Here is a 17037-nt window from a genome sequence, read left to right on the forward strand (position 1 = left end):
GCATTATGACGTCTTTGTGGTAATTATCAAGAAACTAAGTTTAGTATCTAATCTTATCGCGTTTAAAAGAAGTTCTAATTATTTAGCCTGCCTTGAGTCAGTTGTGGATGGCCCACTGTCTGCTACGAATCTCAACCTAACCAGCTAGAAGGCAAATAGTTAAGCAACCACGATGGTTAACCTGATTCTATATGGCACCGAGTCCAGCCCGCCGGTTCGAGCCGTTCTGCTGACCCTTCGTTCGCTCCAGCTGGAGCATGAGTTCCGCACGCTGGACATCCAGGCCGGCGATCATCTGAAGCCGGATATGTTGCGCAAGAATCCGCAGCACACGGTGCCCATGCTGGAGGATGGTGAGTCGTGCATTTGGGACTCGCACGCCATCATCGGTTATCTGGTGAGCAAGTACGCCCAGTCGGATGAACTGTATCCAAAGGATCCGCTGCAGCGTGCTGTCGTGGATCAGCGATTGCATTTCGAGACCGGTGTCCTCTTCCACGGCATCTTCAAGCAACTGCAGCGAGCTCTGTTCAAGGAGAATGCCACGGAGGTGCCCAAGGATCGCTTGGCCGAACTGAAGGATGCCTACGCTTTGTTGGAGCAGTTTCTGGCGGAGAATCCCTATGTTGCCGGTCCTCAGCTGACCATCGCCGACTTCAGCATTGTGGCCACCGTCAGCACTCTGCATCTGAGCTACTGTCCCGTGGATGCGGCCAAATACCCCAAGTTATCCGCCTGGCTGGAACGTCTCTCCTCATTGCCCTTCTATGAGGAGGACAATCTGCGAGGAGCCCGCTTGCTGGCCGATAAGATTCGCGCCAAGTTGCCCAAGCAGTTTGACAAGCTGTGGCAAAAGGCCTTCGAGGACATCAAGAGTGGAGCTGGAAAACAGTGATGCGGAATCCATGTGAGAGCGTTGCCTAAAGTAAAATTTTATGTAAAAGATAGTGGACATCAATGTATTAACAACTATCTCAGCTGGCACAACGATTAAAAATGTATTACCTTATCAATTTCATTTAAATAATCATTTGTTTTCAATAGGCACACAACATTTTCCCAGTGTCTGGGCTCACTGTATGTATTGTGCGGAGATAACTTAGGACTTTGTAGCCATTTTAAGTGCAGTTCAAAGTGTTCACTTTTTTTTTAGGACTTCTACTTGTATATGTATATATCTATAAAGTACTATCTAACGTGAAGTGCATTTCCAATGGCAACGCAGCCAAAAGTTTACAACTTTTTGCGCTCATTAAAATTATAAAATTTCCTCCTCCACAAAGCGACACAAATCAGAAGAGTGTGCGGGGGGGATTGGGCGGTAATGAAAAGCGCAAAGTTTTCCTGCCGTGTCGTGCATGCTAAAGTTGTTAAATCATAATTAATTTATGACGGCGCCATCCGCCGAAGCAGCCAACATCCCCCCCCAACTCCCCACTCGCCTCCGCTTTATGGCACTTCCAAATTTGCCTCTTATCTGCGGGTCTCGGCTCTCCAACCCCCAAGTCCCCAAAAGGGCGGCGCCGTCGTTTAAAATACTCTTAAAAACGGAGCCCAAGTCTAAATACCTGCAGGGTGAAGTCCGTTTCCAAACCCACGGAAGTCCTGCAGGAGATGCTGGCGTGAGCGGAGATGGAATATATAATAATAGTATAAATAAATAAAGAAAAAAAATCAAAAGTTTAAGTTTCTAGTTGCCGTTGGTTAGGCATCTATGAGCATTTGTTGTTTCAGTTTTCTTATTTTTAATCATGCCAGTTGGTAGATGATTCATTATTATGTTTCGCTCCTTATTTATAAAAATGTTTAAGCCTTTCTAGCTTTAAAGCAATATATTTTCTTTTTAAAACCTTAAGCCGGGTTTTTCAGAACTCGTGACTTTGTGGGCATCTCAGGGACTTACCTTGCGTCGCCGCGTTTTATGCGGCTCATTGCAGCGGAGTGGTGGCAGGCAAACTAATTGGTTTAATTTCAACTTTTACTTTGGCCCAGCCAGTCGCCATGCCACCCCGTAGCTCCAACACCACCCAACCACCCTCTCGTCCTTGCGAGCATGGCACCCTCCCTCCCTCCTCCCCCCTAAATTCCACCCAACGTGTCAGTGGCATTTGAGAAGTTTGCTTTGCCTTTCGCTTCGCCTGGCACTTCAGTTGCCTTCGTGGCGGCAGGAGGCTTTTACTTTTACCTTTTTTCGCCTTTACAGGATTCCACTTGGCCGGTTTATTTCCTGCTCCGTCTCCGTCTCCTTCTTTTTCTCGCATCTCAATTTATCCTAGTTTTCATTAAATAAACAACTGCTTTCTTATATTTCCAAAGAAAGTAAGACACGCGGAAGCCATTTGTTAGCTCGTTAAGTGGGCATACTTTACTAATTTAAATTAAATTCTTTTAGAAATTCAATGAAACTGTAAAAATAGAACATTTAATTGCAAGCAAAGAGCAGTGGTTTTATAGCTTAAATGTAATGCTACGCCGTTTTTCTATAGCTTAAATTTAATGCCACGCAGTTTTTCTATAGCTTAAATTTAATGCTACGCAGAATTGGGAATTTTTCGCCAGCACATTGGCCACGAAAATCATCCATGGACAGGTCATGGAAGGCCACTCCGCCCAATCCCTGCGCCTGCACGAATGCCGCCTTGATGGCCGCCGTCATGGGATCCTCGTAGCCCACCCAAAGGCCATTCTCGTCACGATCATCCGCCGCCCGGTACGCATAGATGCCAAAACGCTTGGTGGGATCGCCCACTTTGCGCAGATGCGGCACCTCGCGTTCCTGCGGTTGCTGCTGCAGCAAATCACAAATTTCCGGCCAGCTAAGCAATCCGGATGTAACCGTTTGCCTACCCGGCGGTGCAGCTCCATTGGCCGCCGGAATGGGTGGATAGCCGGTGATGCCGGAGCGACGGGTCATGTTCCAAGCACGGCCGTAACTGGTCACGCCCACGTGCAGCTTGTGGGCACTGATGGCGGATGTCCGGTTCAACCAATACTGCACCTGGTGCTGCACATTGTGACTGGGATCCCGGTCGTACATGGCATACAGTGGTGTGGGCAGATCTGCAACTTCGGGATCGCGTTCCGGTGTCTGGAAGTCGTAGGTGCCCAGGTTGACAAAGTCCACGTTACTCAGCACCGTTGGAACATCAATGAAGACTGCGGTAAGTGAAAGTTACCAGCTACTACTAGTTGCTAGTTGTATGTTTCTGTAATGATATCACTTACGTTCCGCTGAAACATGGGGCAGCATGCTGACAGTTAGCAGTTGGCCAGCCCGCCGCAGATCGGATTGCAGCTCTGCGAGAAGGGTGGCAAACTGCTGGCGATGCTCCTCCGACTTGTCGTCCACCGATGGCTGTTTGAACCAGCCACGAATCGTTCCCCACACCCTCTTGATCACGCCCTGATGAAACTTGGACCTATTTTTGGGGAACTGCCAGGCGAGATCGATGCCGTCGAAGCCGTGGTTGTTCAGCTCCGTCAGTACGCTCGCCTGGAAGCTTTTCCGATGCTCCGGCTGTTCCAGTAATCTCAGATACTTGTCACTATCTGCCACGCCCTCGCTGTCCACATCCCGATCGCCGCCCACCGACAGCAGGAAGCGGACATGCGGATACTTCTGGCGCAGAGCAGTTATGTGGCGATAATGCTGGCGATCGTTGGTCAACGATGGATCCAAACTATTGATCTTATAGGTCTCGGCATCAATGCCCGCATAGCCGTACACCAGAAAGTTGCAAAACTGTAGAGCGGGCTCCAGTTCAGCCAGCGACATTTGGGCGGGGCCTGCAGTGGAGATAACCCCTGATCCACTTGACACACGTTGAATAAAATTAGGCGAAAACTCACCTTCACGCACAAAACTCTTCGCATCGTAGAAGCAGACCAGTTTTCCCACCTCGGCGTATATGCTTTGGAAAATGGCGAAGAAACTGCAGAGCAGTAATCCGCCATATGGATTGTTTTGGATGAACAACATGCTACGTAGTACCGCTTAGCACTAAGTTAGATTCACAACTGAACTGGGGCGACGATTTGTTTTGATGAGCATCAGTCGAAACAAGCGCTGATAAGAACTTATTTAGCTTGGTGTTCTTATTTATAAAAAAGCATAATTAAAAGACATGTTACTAGAAATTCGTAGTACATTCATCCAATAGCATTGCATACTTTTAAGCGAAATTCCTTAAGAGCGCATCCTAAATGAATGTTTCTAGCTACAAGTTCATTTCAGATATATTTCAAACATAACCCTGTGAGTCTGTAAATATAATGAATGAAATATTTCAAATTTCATTTGAACTGAGCTACTTAACCACCCTCCATTATCCACACTTGCCACAAAACTGGCAAACAAACATCCACCATACAACCCACACACACAGATTAGTGTCGCTCAAAGTAAAAAGTGGGTGGTCGAATGGGGATGGCTTGGGTTATCAAAGTGTCACTTCCACAACTTCAATGCCAATCCGAAGACCTGCACTCAGCACCAATTTATCGATTCCCGCAGGACAATAAAGTTTGCTCATGCTCGTAACGCTTAAGCACATTAAAGCCCTCGACTTCAACGACGGAATGATGAGTTGTCACTCCGCCCAGGAGTGGGCCGCCACAACTGGGGGTCACCAGCACTCAAACATGGATGGCCGTGTCCATGTCCATGTCCTTGGTTGTCCATCCCCCCAGTTGATTAGCAATTTTGCTCACGTGACGGCAAGGGGCCAAATGTGTTGACTGCCAACTTCCAACTGCCATGTCATTTGATGGAAATGGAAGGGTCAACTTTTGCGGGATGGGATCAGTGGTTGGTGGCTGTTTTTGCTTTGAAAACCTTTTGGGAAACCAAGTCGAATTGCTTGTTTGTCAGTCCCACGGATAATTTACTTTGTTACTTTATTTACAAGAGCTCGCTTCATTCGTTTTGAACTTAACAAATAGCACTTACGTACAATAAAGTGTTATTTTAATAAAATTCAAATCGATGAAGTTTAGTACAAAACTGCACAACTGTTTTATAATTAAACTGTTGATTGTGGTTTTCTGTACCTAGGCCGTTTTCACATGGCACGCCCAAGTGAGAGCAACAAAATGAATTCCAAGTTTATGCAAAAGGCCACAGTTGGTTGCATCATAAAGCCAAATGGTGAGAGCCATAAAACTAACCGCAGCACAAAAAAAGGACAATAAAGGAAGCCAACGGTGGGAAAAAGCCAACAGGAATCAACAGTATGTAACCACAAGCACGGACGCTTAGGCAATCAACTAACAAAATGCACACATGTTCGGTGGCACTGCTTTCTACTTTCTACTTTCTACTTCCAACTTTCTACTTTCTAACGCCCATCCCATTCCACCCCATTGCCAGTGCCACGCCCACTGCGAAGTCGTACATAAATGGTTATCAAGAATGAAATATGTTACTTCTTTTCATTATTTTAATAAAGAAGTTCAGACTTACGTATTTTTACAATGGGGTTTCCATAATCGTAGGTTTCTTTACCACTCCCTTTGTAGATTCTTCTGTCAATACAAGTATATAGTATACATATTCTTGATCAGGATTAATAGCCGAGTCTGTTTTATTTGAGTTTATAGAGCATGAACATGACCACTTGAGACCCCCGACTTGCCGCATTTAAACACCACTCGAGTTCTTTGAGCAGAAACATTTGGCCGGCTTTAAGCGTGCCACAACGGTAACTGGTGGCTGGATTTAATTCGTGAATACCAGCTCGACTCGATGATTAACTTTTTTCGAGAGACTTGTGGCAGCTGCCGCTGCCCGCAGCGCGTAATTAAATTGTTAACGCGCACGTGTCGGCTGGCCGTCTATACAGGCGCACATTTCACACATATTACGTATACGCACATGTGTACGCTCATTTGGCTCGAGTTCATTTATCCGTAATGCCATCTACGTTGACAAATGTGTGTGGAACAACAACAAGAAAAACAACAACAACATCGCTTAGCGCATGCGGCACTAATCCTGTGTGAGTGGAAGCTGGTTGACTGCGTTAAACCCTTTCTCCGCCCCATTTGCATTCACCTTTCTTCGTGCAACATCACCCACCACCCCATCACCAAAACCAAAGCCCTAAAAATCGCCTCAAGCCCCTCGAAACACCCAAAAAACTCATTTTGCATGAAGCTCGACTGGTTGTTTTTTAATGCTTCATTGGCTTAATTGCCAGTCATGTGCAAACACACGTACACTGTAAAAAAAACATTGTGTTAAAATTAAGTAAATAACTAATTATAATAGAAAAAGAAAAAAGTTAGTTAGTCACACCTTTTTCAGTCAAACTTATTATAAATTGCCTAATTACTTATTGTGGGGTGTGGGGTGCGGGTGTTTTCGCCATAACTTGGCCAAAAATGGCCGCACATCTGAAATAAAAACTGTTTTGTGCTGCTAATAAACATAGCTGACTATGTCTATCCCAACATTTTTGGAATTTTGTTACGAATTCAACGAGGTATTACATTCCACTATTGGACAACTATTTTCACTGCTATCGTAGAGTAACGGGTATAAAAATGGTAGATCGAATATATAATGAAACCTTTGATAACAAAAAATGTTAAGATTATTTATAATGATTACAAATGTATGTAAAAAGTGCTACAATCAAATGAGAGAGATTTAAAATTTCTCCGAAATCAATAACTGTTTGCAAATCACAGACGAAGATCTATTTAATGCAAATAAATCGATCGGGATGTGCTGTAAAAATCAAGTTATGACGCATTTTTATATATTGTAAGGGTCAGGAATTAATTGAAAAAGTGCGCAATTCACTAATCAATCCCACTGGCGCGGCTATAAAAGAGACCTGTTCGAATCAATAGGTAGTTTTAGTCGCTAAATCGTTGAAACACTCACAATATGAAGCTGCTCTCGATCGCTTTTCTATTGGGACTTTGGGCCTTAGCAAGTGGTAAGTGCTCATTGAGTGTTCCAGAAATAATCAAAACTTGTTTCTAATCAAACTCTTTTCTTCATTTATGTCCTTGTAGCCAATCCAATGAGTCCTGGCAATGTGATCATAAACGGCGACTGCAAAGTTTGCAATATTCGAGGCGATTAAAGTGTGCGAAACTCAACCGAATTTGTGTGGGATTATGACATAAAATAAAATCACTGAAACAACAAAATGTAGTTTATAATATATATAAGACATTTTTAAATTTTTCAGCGCAATGTATTTAACAGCTAGTCGTTGTGACATGTAGTCGCATTTAAAAGACCTCCCAAGCAAATGTTCCAACTCTTACAGTTCATTGTACAAATAAAATAAATAAGAACCATATTTTATGCACAATCTTTATTTTCCATAAGTGTGATTTACACATAGTTTATTTAACTCCATTTTAGCCGCCGTGAACATTACAATGGCGGCAATCTCCATTGATAATGACATTACCCGGATTTAGCGGAGAAGCTATAGCAATAATCAAATAATATTTATGAAATTGGTTTCATATCTATGAAACTCACGGATACGTACCCACTGCCATGGCGAGCAGACCGAATAGAAAGATCAAGGACACCCACTTCATATTGTTGGCAACGTTTCAAATGGAACTGATAAAAATGCACTTCATTGGTTTTCTTTTATAGGCACCTATTAAGGTGCATTTAAATATCAGGTTTTTCCCTGATAGTAAGTATCTAAGCTATTGCAAGTGCAAGTTCAAGTACAAGGTCGACAGGGAAATGCCCTAGAAAAAATGTTTCCCCTGATAAGGCGGTACATATTATAAATATAGCAACACAAAATGTAGCGATAATGACATCAATCAGTCGAATATAAATTAATAGGTTAATGTAGATGTGTTTTGATTAGGAAACACAAAACGGTTGTGCGCTCAACCCAAAATATAAATCAAAAACAGATCTAAATATCATTTAGATACAAATTAAATGCTCTATTAGTTAATTTTTTTATTCTTTTAATATATGAATTAATCTTTAAGTTCTCAGAAATTAAAATAATTAGGCGAATTTTATAGGAGGTTAAATATATGAATTATGATGAGTCTTAAAGTTCCCATTTCGTCGCAAGTTCTAAATGCCAAGAAATTAATATTAAAAAGATCTTAGTTCCCACATTTTAATATAGTTTTGATTACATGGCAAATTAAATGAATATATTATATATAATTCCAAAGAGCACCGCTCCAGATGTCAAAGTGTACGACATGGAAGCCGCAGAGTTATGATCTGGAGGAGTTATAATTCCCTCATCATTATCGGGCCTATTACAGTCGATGCATTTTCCATTGATATACACCTTTCCCGGCGTAGCTGCAATTAAGAAATGTTTAGCTAAAAATCTATTAAAATTTTTTTATTTTGTAAAATAATTACCATTTACAGCTACCAGAAGGCAGAAAAGCAGCATCAAAGTTACGGCGAATTGGAGGGGTTTCATGTTTTTGCTTCGGGATTTCAAATAAATGTGACTGCGAAACTGCGAGTGCTCTGCTTTTTATATGGAATTAGTACATAGTGCATATAGTATTAACTTATTAAATATATAATCTTTTAGTGGGATTCTACAGAAGGCGTTTAAAGAAAGATAAGGAACACTTACTCTTTATTCAGTAATTATTAAGTATTAGTAATTCTGTAATTGTAATTATATGATATGATAACAATAATTATATGATTATTTCAAATTTTATTTTAAAAACATTTATTTGGATTGTCAAAATAGGGTATTCCCAATCGGCAATATTGCAATAATTGCAAAAGATTGTTTTCCTAGAACTTTGTAACACATTTTGTGGCTAGAAACTATTTAAGAGGTTTGCTGATTAGGTATCCCGGCTGCCCTTTGGTTGTTATCTATAGAAATCAATAATATTTTCCCATAAAAATAGAATGTTGTTTTGTTTGAATATTTGTAATTTGTTCAATTGGTTCTTGGAATTTCTATTACATTTTTGACTTAATAAAATGTGACTGTATGTGAACTTCAAGTGGCATCTTTCTTCAGCTCCATCTTTCCTGCCCTTAGGCCCTCACATTGCAGACGCGGCAATCGCCGTTGATGATGACATTGCCAGGAGTCAGGGGATTGGCTGTGTTGGAAATATAATTGAAATCATAATTAAATAACATATTTAGCTTTTGAATAGCTGGGATTACTCACCATTGGCCAGGGCCAGCAGACCCAGAACAAAGGCAACTGATAGGAATTTCATGTTTTTGGTTTTGTGGTTGGTTTCTGAGCTTGACTCCGGAGGATATGCAGCTAACAACTGATGATGAAAGGGTTGAGCTGCACGGCTTATATAGTTCCATGCCCCAGTGCGCCCAGTCGTACTGAGCTGTCTTATCAACCTGTTGTTGGCAGCGACACCTGGAAAACTCTGGCCGAGATTGGGATTCTCCCCAAGCCCAAGTCCAGCCCCAAGCCGCAGTCAGCACCTCAAACGTAAAATCCCCAAGTTCAGCGGTGCAACGTTCTCAATGAAATTGAGCGTAAACAAGTGCAAGCTGATAGCCCCGGGGTTCGGCGATTGGGAAAGGGAAATCCGAGCTGGTCCAGAGCGCGATTCTATTCACGTGCGGTGGCCAGACTGCAAACCTGATTGCATTTGACTTGGCGCCCCAACGATTCGTTTTTCCCAGTATCGAGACCAGTTTTTATGCGTTCAATTCCGCCGAATCAATAAACTGCCATATTAGCACTCAGTGTATTAGCACGTTTTGTGCGCAAATGGGTAATCAAGGTACTTTGGCGAAGTCTGGTTTTAACTCCCAATAAATCCAAGTGAAATTCCACAAAAAAGCTTAACTTGATTCAAATAAATATATATACAATTTATAATCATATGCTCTTGTTTTGCTTTTTATTTTTATTTTAATTTTTTTTTTAAATTTATTTCGATTTCTGCAGATTTTAAACTAATTGTTAAACTAATGTGCCCATCTTATAATGGTGATTAAGTTAACTAATTATTTTTAGACTATAGGTTAAGTTAACTAATTATTTTTAGACTATAGGTATAAGTAGGTAGAAAATTAGTATAGGTAATCGAAAATAACAATTGCTTACAAAATATGTGTGTAACAAAACATATGTATGTATGTTATTAATAATAGTACAAATAAGTTAAGAATAGGTTATCAACCTGCAGTGCAACAGTGCGGATGAGTAATTTGCTATGTAGTTTTATCTATAAGGCCAAGAATTATTCTCAAGCTTCTATTATTTAAAGATAATTTGTTAATTATTTTATTTGCCCACCCTGTGTTTTTGTAATTTAATTACAACATTTAATGTAATGTAATTTAGCTTTTATTTGATTTATTATTAAACATTTCTCTTGAGCAGCTGAAAGAAATTTAAAATACGAAAATAGTTTTATTTTTCCATCATTTTATTTGTAACTGGCAATGTGTTTTACTACTAGTGTTCATTTTAGTACAAGTGTGATAGTATAAATATGGTGTTCTGGATTTGAGGTAAGTTTTGGCCCTTCTTCGAGTTTCTGGCGAGCACTTTCCTACTTTCCACCGTGCACATTGCAGTACTTGCAGTCGCCGTTGATCACCACATTTCCTGGATCGGGCGACAGGGGAACAGCTGAGGAGGAAAATGAATAATTAATTATGCAATCAAATAGCAGTTAAATATAGTTATACTAACCGTTGGCCACAGCCAGCAGACCGAACACGAAAACGGTGACGACGGAGAAGAACTTCATATTGATGCTGGGCTGTTTGTTGTGCTTTTTAGATGACAGGTGCGCAGGCAATTGATTGCATTCAACTGATGCTCTTGGTCAGATTTGCCTGATCTTTTATAGCTCAGCCTCGCATCTTGGTGCAACAAGTGTGCACTGGGTGGACGGCGGCTTTTGATAAGCCCCATTGAATTGCAGGCGCTTGGGAAAATACAGAAAGTTGAGCGTTTAATTGCAGTTTGTTTTGCGTATTTAAATCTGGAAATTCCAGTCCAGCTTATGGGATGCAAAAAGGTGTGTGTTGTTGAACTAGCTGGTAGTTCTAGAGAAAACCATTAGAGTTCTTGGAAGTATTAATATAGTTGCAGTTCAATATACTTTTTAATCATTTACCTTTCTTCCTAAGAACTGAATAATTGGTTTATGGTTTTGTTTACAAAATAAACTTGTTTCTATTTACCCCAATCTTAACCACATGCAACTGGAAATCGCTAAAATTAAAACAAACAATGGCAGTAACAATATTTTGCATATATTTCGATATAGAAATGTGCGCTCAGAGAAATTAAAACCGGCTTATAACATTTTGAATACAAAGTTTGTACGTTCTGCAAATTAAATTAACAGGTATACACTTAAAATAAAAAACGAGTTCATTAAACTTTATTTTAAATTTATTTTTATATAATAAAAATGCTCGAAACCTAAATAGTAAAATATTTGCCCATCAATTTAGTTAAAGCAATTCATATCTCCTTGTAAATATTTAATATAAGTTGTTGATGAAATTAAATAGGAAGTCTTTGTAATGTTTAAAAACAGTTCAAACTTAAATGACTATTATTAGTAATTAAAATCTAATAAACATATAAGAGATTATTTAAATATAGGTAAATAATTGAAATAAAATTGCATCAGCGGCTCTGTAAATTTTATTGACAGGTAGTCGACTTTATTGATTCGAAAAAATGTGATAATTTATAGTTCTACTTAATCAGGCAACAGTCAATAGTTCAGCTTTGTTTTAAGTCAGATCGGTTTTAAACTTGTATGCATTACATACAGATAACAGATCTGAGCTTATCGGGACGGCTATATAAGAGGGCGACGGTGATCAATCAGCTTAGAGAGCCGCATAATGAACAGCCTGACGTTATTGGCGCTATTGTTCTTGGCCACGTTGGCCTTTGTCCACGGTCGGTTTGAAAATTAAAAGGTTTCACCTTGAAAACTAACCATTTTTTCTCCAGCTGGCAAGGTAACAATCAACGGCAAGTGCGTCAACTGCTCTCACGATCAAACTACTACCACCACCACCCACAAACCCACAACTGGAAAAGGAAGTAGGGGTAGAACCACAGCCAAGCCCAGCTCCAAAGCACCTCCATCCCACAGTCGTCCATCATGGGATGACGATGATGATGATGACCTTGCCGGCGGCTGGTCACTGCATCAATCTTCTGGAGGAAGTCAGTACATTGGCAGGCGTTCCAAACGCCAGTCGCGCGGTGGTCAGTACATCGATTTGGGCGGATCTGGCTTAGGCGGAGGAGGAGGAGGAGGCTGGCCAGGATCTGGCATAACCACAATCGATGCCAGAGGCTATCCCGGCGGAACCCTGGTGCGCAACAGCGATTGCGTCGGTTGTAATATTCGTGGATGAAATCAATAAATTATTAACATCCAAATTATATACATCCATATATTAGATATATTAGAAAGGAGGACTCTATGCTATTTTATTACAACTGGAAAAGGCATTTTACATTCTAGGGTTTATTTAATTACAATTCTCTATTTGCCACCGCGAACATTGCAGTGTACACAATCGCCATTGATGATAACATTTCCTGGATCGGGTGACAGCGGAACAGCTTCAAAAAAGATGATTGTTTATTCACAGGATCAACTAATTCATCTTTGAGATTCTACCCACCTTTGGCTAGAGACAGGACACCAAGCACAAGGACGGTGATGACTGTAAAGAATCTCATATTGATTATCAATAAATAGATCCGGGTTTTATAAGCTGCACACCGGACCAACGAACATCTATAACTGATGCTCTCGATCTACGGAACCAGATCTTATATAGTCGATAGTAAAATCGGAGTGACTCAAGTGCAGTAGGAAATGAGAGCATTGATTGAGAGACTATAATGAAAGCTATTAATTATGCACATTAGGAATAACATTTTTAACAGCTTATCGGAGTCCTGTTCCATATTTTTTCTAAGAAATTTAAATACATTAGTTGGTAGCTACGCACAAATAAAACTTGTCTTGTTTTCCTTTCTAGTGCGAATGCATTTTTCTCTCTTTTTATGTATTTATTTGGTTGTGTGACTTCAGCATAAATGGTTAAAACTATTGTGTTTCAGTTTGAAGTTTTCTCAATCCATGGGCAAGAATCTTCCTACTTTCAATTGTGGAAGAAGCAATCAGTTGATGTCGGGCTGTTGATGATCAGGGTTTGATCGGGCGACAGTGGAACAGCTGACAAACAAAAATTCATTAGTTTAATAATTATAATTATAAACCTAATATGAAATAGTTTTACTCACCGTTGGCAACAGCCAGCAGACCAAGTACGAAGACGGTGACGACGGAGAAGAATTTCATATTGATTCTGGATGGGTTTCTCACTGAGCAACCGATTGGATTCAACTGATGTCAAATTTGTCCAAATCCACTGCTTAAATAGGCGTACGTCGGATCAAAAAGCCACGCAAATGCAGTGATAAGCCACGCATTTTGGGAAGTTTTTGGTGATTGGTGACTTCTGGAAAGCCGAAAGATTTATAAATATTCTAGGGCATTTTCTGGTATTCCCGTGTTTTTCACTGCCGAGATATGAAGGTACAGCTAAATAAATAGTGCTGCAATTAAGGGATCACATTCATTGATTCTTCTCAATTGTCACAGCGATAAAATGGTTTTCGATTTTGGTTCCCCTACTGGCGTTCATTTCCCTCGTCGAATTGGGATATGCCGGTAAGTTCTATCTGTAAACTTTACTTTTCCGAATCTCCTTTCTAATATATTATATCATTTTAGAAACATTTAGCATAGCTGGTATCAAAAGAGATGGGATTTGGTTTGATAGTAATACATACCAATGGAGATTCGCCCGTAAGATACTTCATCCTTTCGAATCTCCTTTGTAATATATACTTATATTTTAGCAACTGTTACCCTAACTACTATCTCAAATGACAACATTCACGTTCCCGGGGACTGCCATGGCTGCCAAGTATACACGAACAAAAGCTATCAAGGGAGGTTGTGGTATTAAGTTGAAATATAATTTTAAGTATTAACTTGTGCGCGTAAAACAAAAAGAAATAACCACTATCTATCCTTGGTTGTGCCTCTCCTGGCTTCCAGTACAAAGCAAATGGGAATACTTCCCTTATTATTTCATTTTTTCACAGCCGGAAATGTGATTATCGGCGGAGTATATAAATTCCCCCAACTCTAAACCAGGTGCTCTGGGCGCTCCATTCCGGCGACCTGCAGATTTAAAATTATTATTTTGGGGCTTATAATCTTATTTACCTATAATTTATAAGTAACACAAGAGAGAATGCTATAGTCGAGTGCCCCGACTATATGATACCCGTTACATAGCTTTTGGAAGTGCGATGGAGAAATTACTATATTGACAGTTTTTGGCGAGGCAATATATTAGTATATATAGATCTGAAAATTTGTTTAAAACTTTAGTATTGATCGCTTTAAGGGCGGCAGAGAGTCAGAATTAGAGATAATAGGATAGAATCCATTATAGTCAGACATGGCCATAGACATGGCCATAGACATGGCCAGATCGACTCGGTTACTGATACTGATCAAGAATATATATGCTTTATATGGTCGGAAACTTTTCCTTCTGTCTGTTCCGTACTTTTCACCGAATCTAGTATAATCTAGTGACTCAAGTGCGAGCAATAGACGATGAGAGCATTGATTGAGAGCCCCTAAGAAAAATGAAATCTATAGGCTATGCATATTATGTTTAATCCATATTTTTCTTAAGAAATTTAAATAAATTTTTTGTTTTGATTAGTTTGTAGCTACACACAATTAAAAGTCGTTATGTTTTCTTTTCTAGTGCGAAGGGAAGTAAATACCTCTCTTTTCATGTATTTATTTGTTTGGCATAAATGGTTACAACTATTGTGTTTCAGTTTGAAGTTTTCTCAATCCATGGGCAAGAATCTTCCTACTTGCCATTGCTGATGGTGCAACGTGGGCAGTCACCGTTGATGATCAGGGTTTGATCGGGCGACAGTGGAACAGCTGGCAAACAAAAATTCAATAGTTTAATAATTATAATTATAAACCTAATATAAAATAGTTTTACTCACCGTTGCCCACAGTCAGAAGACCGAGTACGAAGACGGTGACGACGGAGAAGAATTTCATATTTGTTCTTGATTCGATTGAGATGAACTGATGATTTCGGTTAGTGGAACGGCCACTTATATAGCCGACCATCGGATCGAAAAACCACGCTTATCAGTGATAAGCCACCCATTATGGGAACGTTTTTGGTGATTGATGACTTCTGAAAAACCCTGCCAAGAGTTATCTGTGATAATTTCTAAACCTATTCACCTTTGGTTGTGCCTCTTCTGCCTTTTGGCTTCCAGAACTAAAGTAACTTACTTACGTGTTTTGCTCTGCCGAGATTAATAGTTATAGCTGTATAAGTAGTGCTGCAATTAAGGGATCACATTCATTGATTCTTTTCAATTGTCACAGCGATGAATTGTTTTTCGATTTTGGTTCTTCTACTGGCGCTCATTTCCCTCGTCGAATTCGGATATGCCCGTAAGTTCTATCTGTAAACTTTATTCATCTCAATCTCCGTTGTAATATCTGATATTATTTAAGGAACAATTCACGAGATTACCATTAGAAATGGTGACTCAGGATCTGACATAACCACCATCGATGCCAGAGGCTATCCCGGCGGAACCCTGGTGCGCAAACCCGCGAACATTGCAGTTTACACAATCGCCATTGATGATAACATTTCCTGGATCGGGTGACAGCGGAACAGCTTCAAAAAAGATGATTGTTTATTCCTTTATTTTTAAGATTCTACACACCTTTGGATAAGGACAGGACACCAAGCATAATGGTGATGACTGTAAAAAATCTCATATTGATTTTTATTAAATAGATCCGGTTTTATAAGCTGCACACCGGTCCAACGATCAATCTATGGAACCAGATCTTATATAGTCGATAGTAAAATCGGAGAATCGGAGTGACTCAAGTCCAGTTGGAGATGAGAGCATTGATTGAGAGACAATAATGAAATACATTAACTATGCACATTATGAGGAATAACATTTTTAACAGCTTATCGCATATTTTTCCTGAGAAATTTAATAAATTTTTTTACTGATTAGTTGTGCGTAGCTAAAAATAAAAAGCAAAATAAAACTGTTTTCTTTTCTATTGCAAAAGGAAGTAAATTCCTTTCTTTTCATCTATTTGTTTTTTTGGCATTATAAATTCTATGTGTGACGTTAGCATAAATGGTTATAACTATTGTGTCTCAGCTTGAAGATTTCTCGATCCTTGGACAATAATCTTCCTACCTTCCACCGCGCACATTGCAGTACTTGCAGTCGCCGTTGATGATCACGTTTCCTGGATCGGGCGACAGTGGAACAGCTGCCAAACACAATTTATTAGTTTAATAATTATATTTATGATTATAAACCTAGTTTGAAATAGCTTTACTCACCGTTGGCCACAGCCAGCAGACCGAGTACGAAGACGGTGACGACGGAGAAGAATTTCATATTGATTCTGGATTGATTCGATTGAGATAAAATGATGATATTGGCCAGTGGGCACCGGACTTATATAGCCGGTCGGATCGGAAAGCTACGCAAATGCAAATTCAACATAAAAATTGAATAGTCAATGGAATCGAGATAAATTTACGTGTGTATCAGGTGTGTTCGGGTTTTCGCATACTCCATATGTCCATAAGCTTTCGTTTTATTTCCAGCTAGCTAAAACCAAAGTGCGAGCTTTAGTGATTGCGTACTTCTGAAAAACCCTGCCAAGAGTTATCTGTAAATTGAACTGGTTTCTGGGGCGAATCCCGCTGCTACGAGGGTCGTTTGATAAGTCCGTGACTTTTTGTATTTGCCGCGCACCTGCTCTAAATACAACACTGCTCCTGTCAGCAGTTATCGATTAACAGCTGACTGTAAAATTTTGAGAAAGCTGCGTTTTTTGGTTTGCGTTTTATAGGCATTGAAAGCAGACGATCTCGTGAATTTTAACGAAAATGGAAAAAAGTGA

General features: G+C 40.0%; 11 protein-coding genes and 1 long non-coding RNA gene across 12 annotated transcripts; 3 read left to right on the forward strand and 9 right to left on the reverse strand.

Annotated features, from left to right (window-relative positions):
- The first annotated feature begins 91 nt into the window (after positions 1-91).
- On the forward strand, positions 92-1013 carry LOC120444396 (glutathione S-transferase 1). Its single transcript, XM_039624017.1, has one exon. The coding sequence runs from the start codon at positions 173-175 to the stop codon at positions 893-895; it is 723 nt and encodes a 240-aa protein (XP_039479951.1). The 5' UTR covers positions 92-172; the 3' UTR covers positions 896-1013.
- Positions 1014-2400: 1387 nt separating this feature from the next.
- On the reverse strand, positions 2401-4005 carry LOC120444393 (chitinase-like protein Idgf5). The gene is made up of 3 exons (XM_039624015.1): positions 3850-4005; positions 3226-3786; positions 2401-3156 (listed from the first exon to the last, which is right to left on the reverse strand). The coding sequence occupies exons 1-3, from the start codon at positions 3977-3979 to the stop codon at positions 2513-2515; spliced, it is 1335 nt and encodes a 444-aa protein (XP_039479949.1). The 5' UTR covers positions 3980-4005; the 3' UTR covers positions 2401-2512.
- Positions 4006-6803: 2798 nt separating this feature from the next.
- LOC120445510 (bomanin-068) lies at positions 6804-7161 on the forward strand. The gene is made up of 2 exons (XM_039625968.1): positions 6804-6944; positions 7024-7161. Exons 1-2 carry the CDS (start codon positions 6893-6895, stop codon positions 7092-7094), a joined length of 123 nt encoding a protein of 40 aa, XP_039481902.1. The 5' UTR covers positions 6804-6892; the 3' UTR covers positions 7095-7161.
- Positions 7162-7316: 155 nt separating this feature from the next.
- On the reverse strand, positions 7317-7611 carry LOC120445511 (bomanin-065). Its single transcript, XM_039625969.2, has 2 exons — positions 7515-7611; positions 7317-7448 (listed from the first exon to the last, which is right to left on the reverse strand). Exons 1-2 carry the CDS (start codon positions 7564-7566, stop codon positions 7378-7380), a joined length of 123 nt encoding a protein of 40 aa, XP_039481903.1. The 5' UTR covers positions 7567-7611; the 3' UTR covers positions 7317-7377.
- A 495-nt stretch (positions 7612-8106) lies between these two features.
- On the reverse strand, positions 8107-8536 carry LOC120445288 (bomanin-836). Its single transcript, XM_039625590.2, has 2 exons — positions 8378-8536; positions 8107-8314 (listed from the first exon to the last, which is right to left on the reverse strand). The coding sequence occupies exons 1-2, from the start codon at positions 8439-8441 to the stop codon at positions 8148-8150; spliced, it is 231 nt and encodes a 76-aa protein (XP_039481524.1). The 5' UTR covers positions 8442-8536; the 3' UTR covers positions 8107-8147.
- A 363-nt stretch (positions 8537-8899) lies between these two features.
- Positions 8900-9324, reverse strand: LOC120445289 (bomanin Short 3). Its single transcript, XM_039625592.2, has 2 exons — positions 9165-9324; positions 8900-9093 (listed from the first exon to the last, which is right to left on the reverse strand). Exons 1-2 carry the CDS (start codon positions 9214-9216, stop codon positions 9026-9028), a joined length of 120 nt encoding a protein of 39 aa, XP_039481526.1. The 5' UTR covers positions 9217-9324; the 3' UTR covers positions 8900-9025.
- Positions 9325-10380: 1056 nt separating this feature from the next.
- LOC120445472 (bomanin Short 2) lies at positions 10381-10827 on the reverse strand. The gene is made up of 2 exons (XM_039625917.1): positions 10668-10827; positions 10381-10604 (listed from the first exon to the last, which is right to left on the reverse strand). The coding sequence occupies exons 1-2, from the start codon at positions 10723-10725 to the stop codon at positions 10525-10527; spliced, it is 138 nt and encodes a 45-aa protein (XP_039481851.1). The 5' UTR covers positions 10726-10827; the 3' UTR covers positions 10381-10524.
- Positions 10828-11755: 928 nt separating this feature from the next.
- LOC120446660 lies at positions 11756-12395 on the forward strand. The gene is made up of 2 exons (XM_039627732.2): positions 11756-11900; positions 11955-12395. Exons 1-2 carry the CDS (start codon positions 11843-11845, stop codon positions 12365-12367), a joined length of 471 nt encoding a protein of 156 aa, XP_039483666.1. The 5' UTR covers positions 11756-11842; the 3' UTR covers positions 12368-12395.
- A 42-nt stretch (positions 12396-12437) lies between these two features.
- Positions 12438-13283, reverse strand: LOC120446661. The gene is made up of 3 exons (XR_005615885.1): positions 13269-13283; positions 12641-13200; positions 12438-12578 (listed from the first exon to the last, which is right to left on the reverse strand). It is a non-coding gene; the product is annotated as an uncharacterized LOC120446661 (long non-coding RNA).
- Positions 13284-14835: 1552 nt separating this feature from the next.
- On the reverse strand, positions 14836-15255 carry LOC120445912 (bomanin Short 1-like). Its single transcript, XM_039626570.1, has 2 exons — positions 15075-15255; positions 14836-15006 (listed from the first exon to the last, which is right to left on the reverse strand). The coding sequence occupies exons 1-2, from the start codon at positions 15202-15204 to the stop codon at positions 14930-14932; spliced, it is 207 nt and encodes a 68-aa protein (XP_039482504.1). The 5' UTR covers positions 15205-15255; the 3' UTR covers positions 14836-14929.
- A 327-nt stretch (positions 15256-15582) lies between these two features.
- LOC120445913 (bomanin Short 1-like) lies at positions 15583-15876 on the reverse strand. The gene is made up of 2 exons (XM_039626571.1): positions 15822-15876; positions 15583-15772 (listed from the first exon to the last, which is right to left on the reverse strand). Exons 1-2 carry the CDS (start codon positions 15874-15876, stop codon positions 15639-15641), a joined length of 189 nt encoding a protein of 62 aa, XP_039482505.1. The 3' UTR covers positions 15583-15638.
- Positions 15877-16181: 305 nt separating this feature from the next.
- LOC120446572 (bomanin Short 2-like) lies at positions 16182-16547 on the reverse strand. The gene is made up of 2 exons (XM_039627594.2): positions 16469-16547; positions 16182-16395 (listed from the first exon to the last, which is right to left on the reverse strand). The coding sequence occupies exons 1-2, from the start codon at positions 16524-16526 to the stop codon at positions 16316-16318; spliced, it is 138 nt and encodes a 45-aa protein (XP_039483528.1). The 5' UTR covers positions 16527-16547; the 3' UTR covers positions 16182-16315.
- Positions 16548-17037: the final 490 nt, after the last annotated feature.

Source organism: Drosophila santomea, chromosome 2R (assembly GCF_016746245.2).
Source record: "Drosophila santomea strain STO CAGO 1482 chromosome 2R, Prin_Dsan_1.1, whole genome shotgun sequence".
In the NCBI taxonomy this organism is placed as follows: domain Eukaryota; kingdom Metazoa; phylum Arthropoda; class Insecta; order Diptera; family Drosophilidae; genus Drosophila; species Drosophila santomea.

What these genes read in the sequence shown, in the direction of transcription:
- LOC120444396 (XM_039624017.1), top strand. Translation starts at nt 173, where the DNA reads ATGGTTAACCTGATTCTATATGGCACCGAGTCCAGCCCGCCGGTTCGA.
- LOC120444393 (XM_039624015.1), bottom strand. Translation starts at nt 3,979, where the DNA reads ATGTTGTTCATCCAAAACAATCCATATGGCGGATTACTGCTCTGCAGT. An exon ending in GAAGAGTTTTGTGCGTGAAG is followed by an intron (nt 3,787 to 3,849) that starts GTGAGTTTTCGC and finishes TCTCCACTGCAG; the next exon opens with GCCCCGCCCAAATGTCGCTG. An exon ending in GCCCCATGTTTCAGCGGAAC is followed by an intron (nt 3,157 to 3,225) that starts GTAAGTGATATC and finishes CACTTACCGCAG; the next exon opens with TCTTCATTGATGTTCCAACG.
- LOC120445510 (XM_039625968.1), top strand. Translation starts at nt 6,893, where the DNA reads ATGAAGCTGCTCTCGATCGCTTTTCTATTGGGACTTTGGGCCTTAGCA. An exon ending in ACTTTGGGCCTTAGCAAGTG is followed by an intron (nt 6,945 to 7,023) that starts GTAAGTGCTCAT and finishes ATGTCCTTGTAG; the next exon opens with CCAATCCAATGAGTCCTGGC.
- LOC120445511 (XM_039625969.2), bottom strand. Translation starts at nt 7,566, where the DNA reads ATGAAGTGGGTGTCCTTGATCTTTCTATTCGGTCTGCTCGCCATGGCA. An exon ending in TCTGCTCGCCATGGCAGTGG is followed by an intron (nt 7,449 to 7,514) that starts GTACGTATCCGT and finishes TTATTGCTATAG; the next exon opens with CTTCTCCGCTAAATCCGGGT.
- LOC120445288 (XM_039625590.2), bottom strand. Translation starts at nt 8,441, where the DNA reads ATGAAACCCCTCCAATTCGCCGTAACTTTGATGCTGCTTTTCTGCCTT. An exon ending in CCTTCTGGTAGCTGTAAATG is followed by an intron (nt 8,315 to 8,377) that starts GTAATTATTTTA and finishes TCTTAATTGCAG; the next exon opens with CTACGCCGGGAAAGGTGTAT.
- LOC120445289 (XM_039625592.2), bottom strand. Translation starts at nt 9,216, where the DNA reads ATGAAATTCCTATCAGTTGCCTTTGTTCTGGGTCTGCTGGCCCTGGCC. An exon ending in TCTGCTGGCCCTGGCCAATG is followed by an intron (nt 9,094 to 9,164) that starts GTGAGTAATCCC and finishes TTTCCAACACAG; the next exon opens with CCAATCCCCTGACTCCTGGC.
- LOC120445472 (XM_039625917.1), bottom strand. Translation starts at nt 10,725, where the DNA reads ATGAAGTTCTTCTCCGTCGTCACCGTTTTCGTGTTCGGTCTGCTGGCT. An exon ending in TCTGCTGGCTGTGGCCAACG is followed by an intron (nt 10,605 to 10,667) that starts GTTAGTATAACT and finishes TTTCCTCCTCAG; the next exon opens with CTGTTCCCCTGTCGCCCGAT.
- LOC120446660 (XM_039627732.2), top strand. Translation starts at nt 11,843, where the DNA reads ATGAACAGCCTGACGTTATTGGCGCTATTGTTCTTGGCCACGTTGGCC. An exon ending in CACGTTGGCCTTTGTCCACG is followed by an intron (nt 11,901 to 11,954) that starts GTCGGTTTGAAA and finishes TTTTTTCTCCAG; the next exon opens with CTGGCAAGGTAACAATCAAC.
- LOC120445912 (XM_039626570.1), bottom strand. Translation starts at nt 15,204, where the DNA reads ATGGTCGGCTATATAAGTGGCCGTTCCACTAACCGAAATCATCAGTTC. An exon ending in TCTTCTGACTGTGGGCAACG is followed by an intron (nt 15,007 to 15,074) that starts GTGAGTAAAACT and finishes TTTGTTTGCCAG; the next exon opens with CTGTTCCACTGTCGCCCGAT.
- LOC120445913 (XM_039626571.1), bottom strand. Translation starts at nt 15,876, where the DNA reads ATGAGATTTTTTACAGTCATCACCATTATGCTTGGTGTCCTGTCCTTA. An exon ending in TGTCCTGTCCTTATCCAAAG is followed by an intron (nt 15,773 to 15,821) that starts GTGTGTAGAATC and finishes TCTTTTTTGAAG; the next exon opens with CTGTTCCGCTGTCACCCGAT.
- LOC120446572 (XM_039627594.2), bottom strand. Translation starts at nt 16,526, where the DNA reads ATGAAATTCTTCTCCGTCGTCACCGTCTTCGTACTCGGTCTGCTGGCT. An exon ending in TCTGCTGGCTGTGGCCAACG is followed by an intron (nt 16,396 to 16,468) that starts GTGAGTAAAGCT and finishes TGTGTTTGGCAG; the next exon opens with CTGTTCCACTGTCGCCCGAT.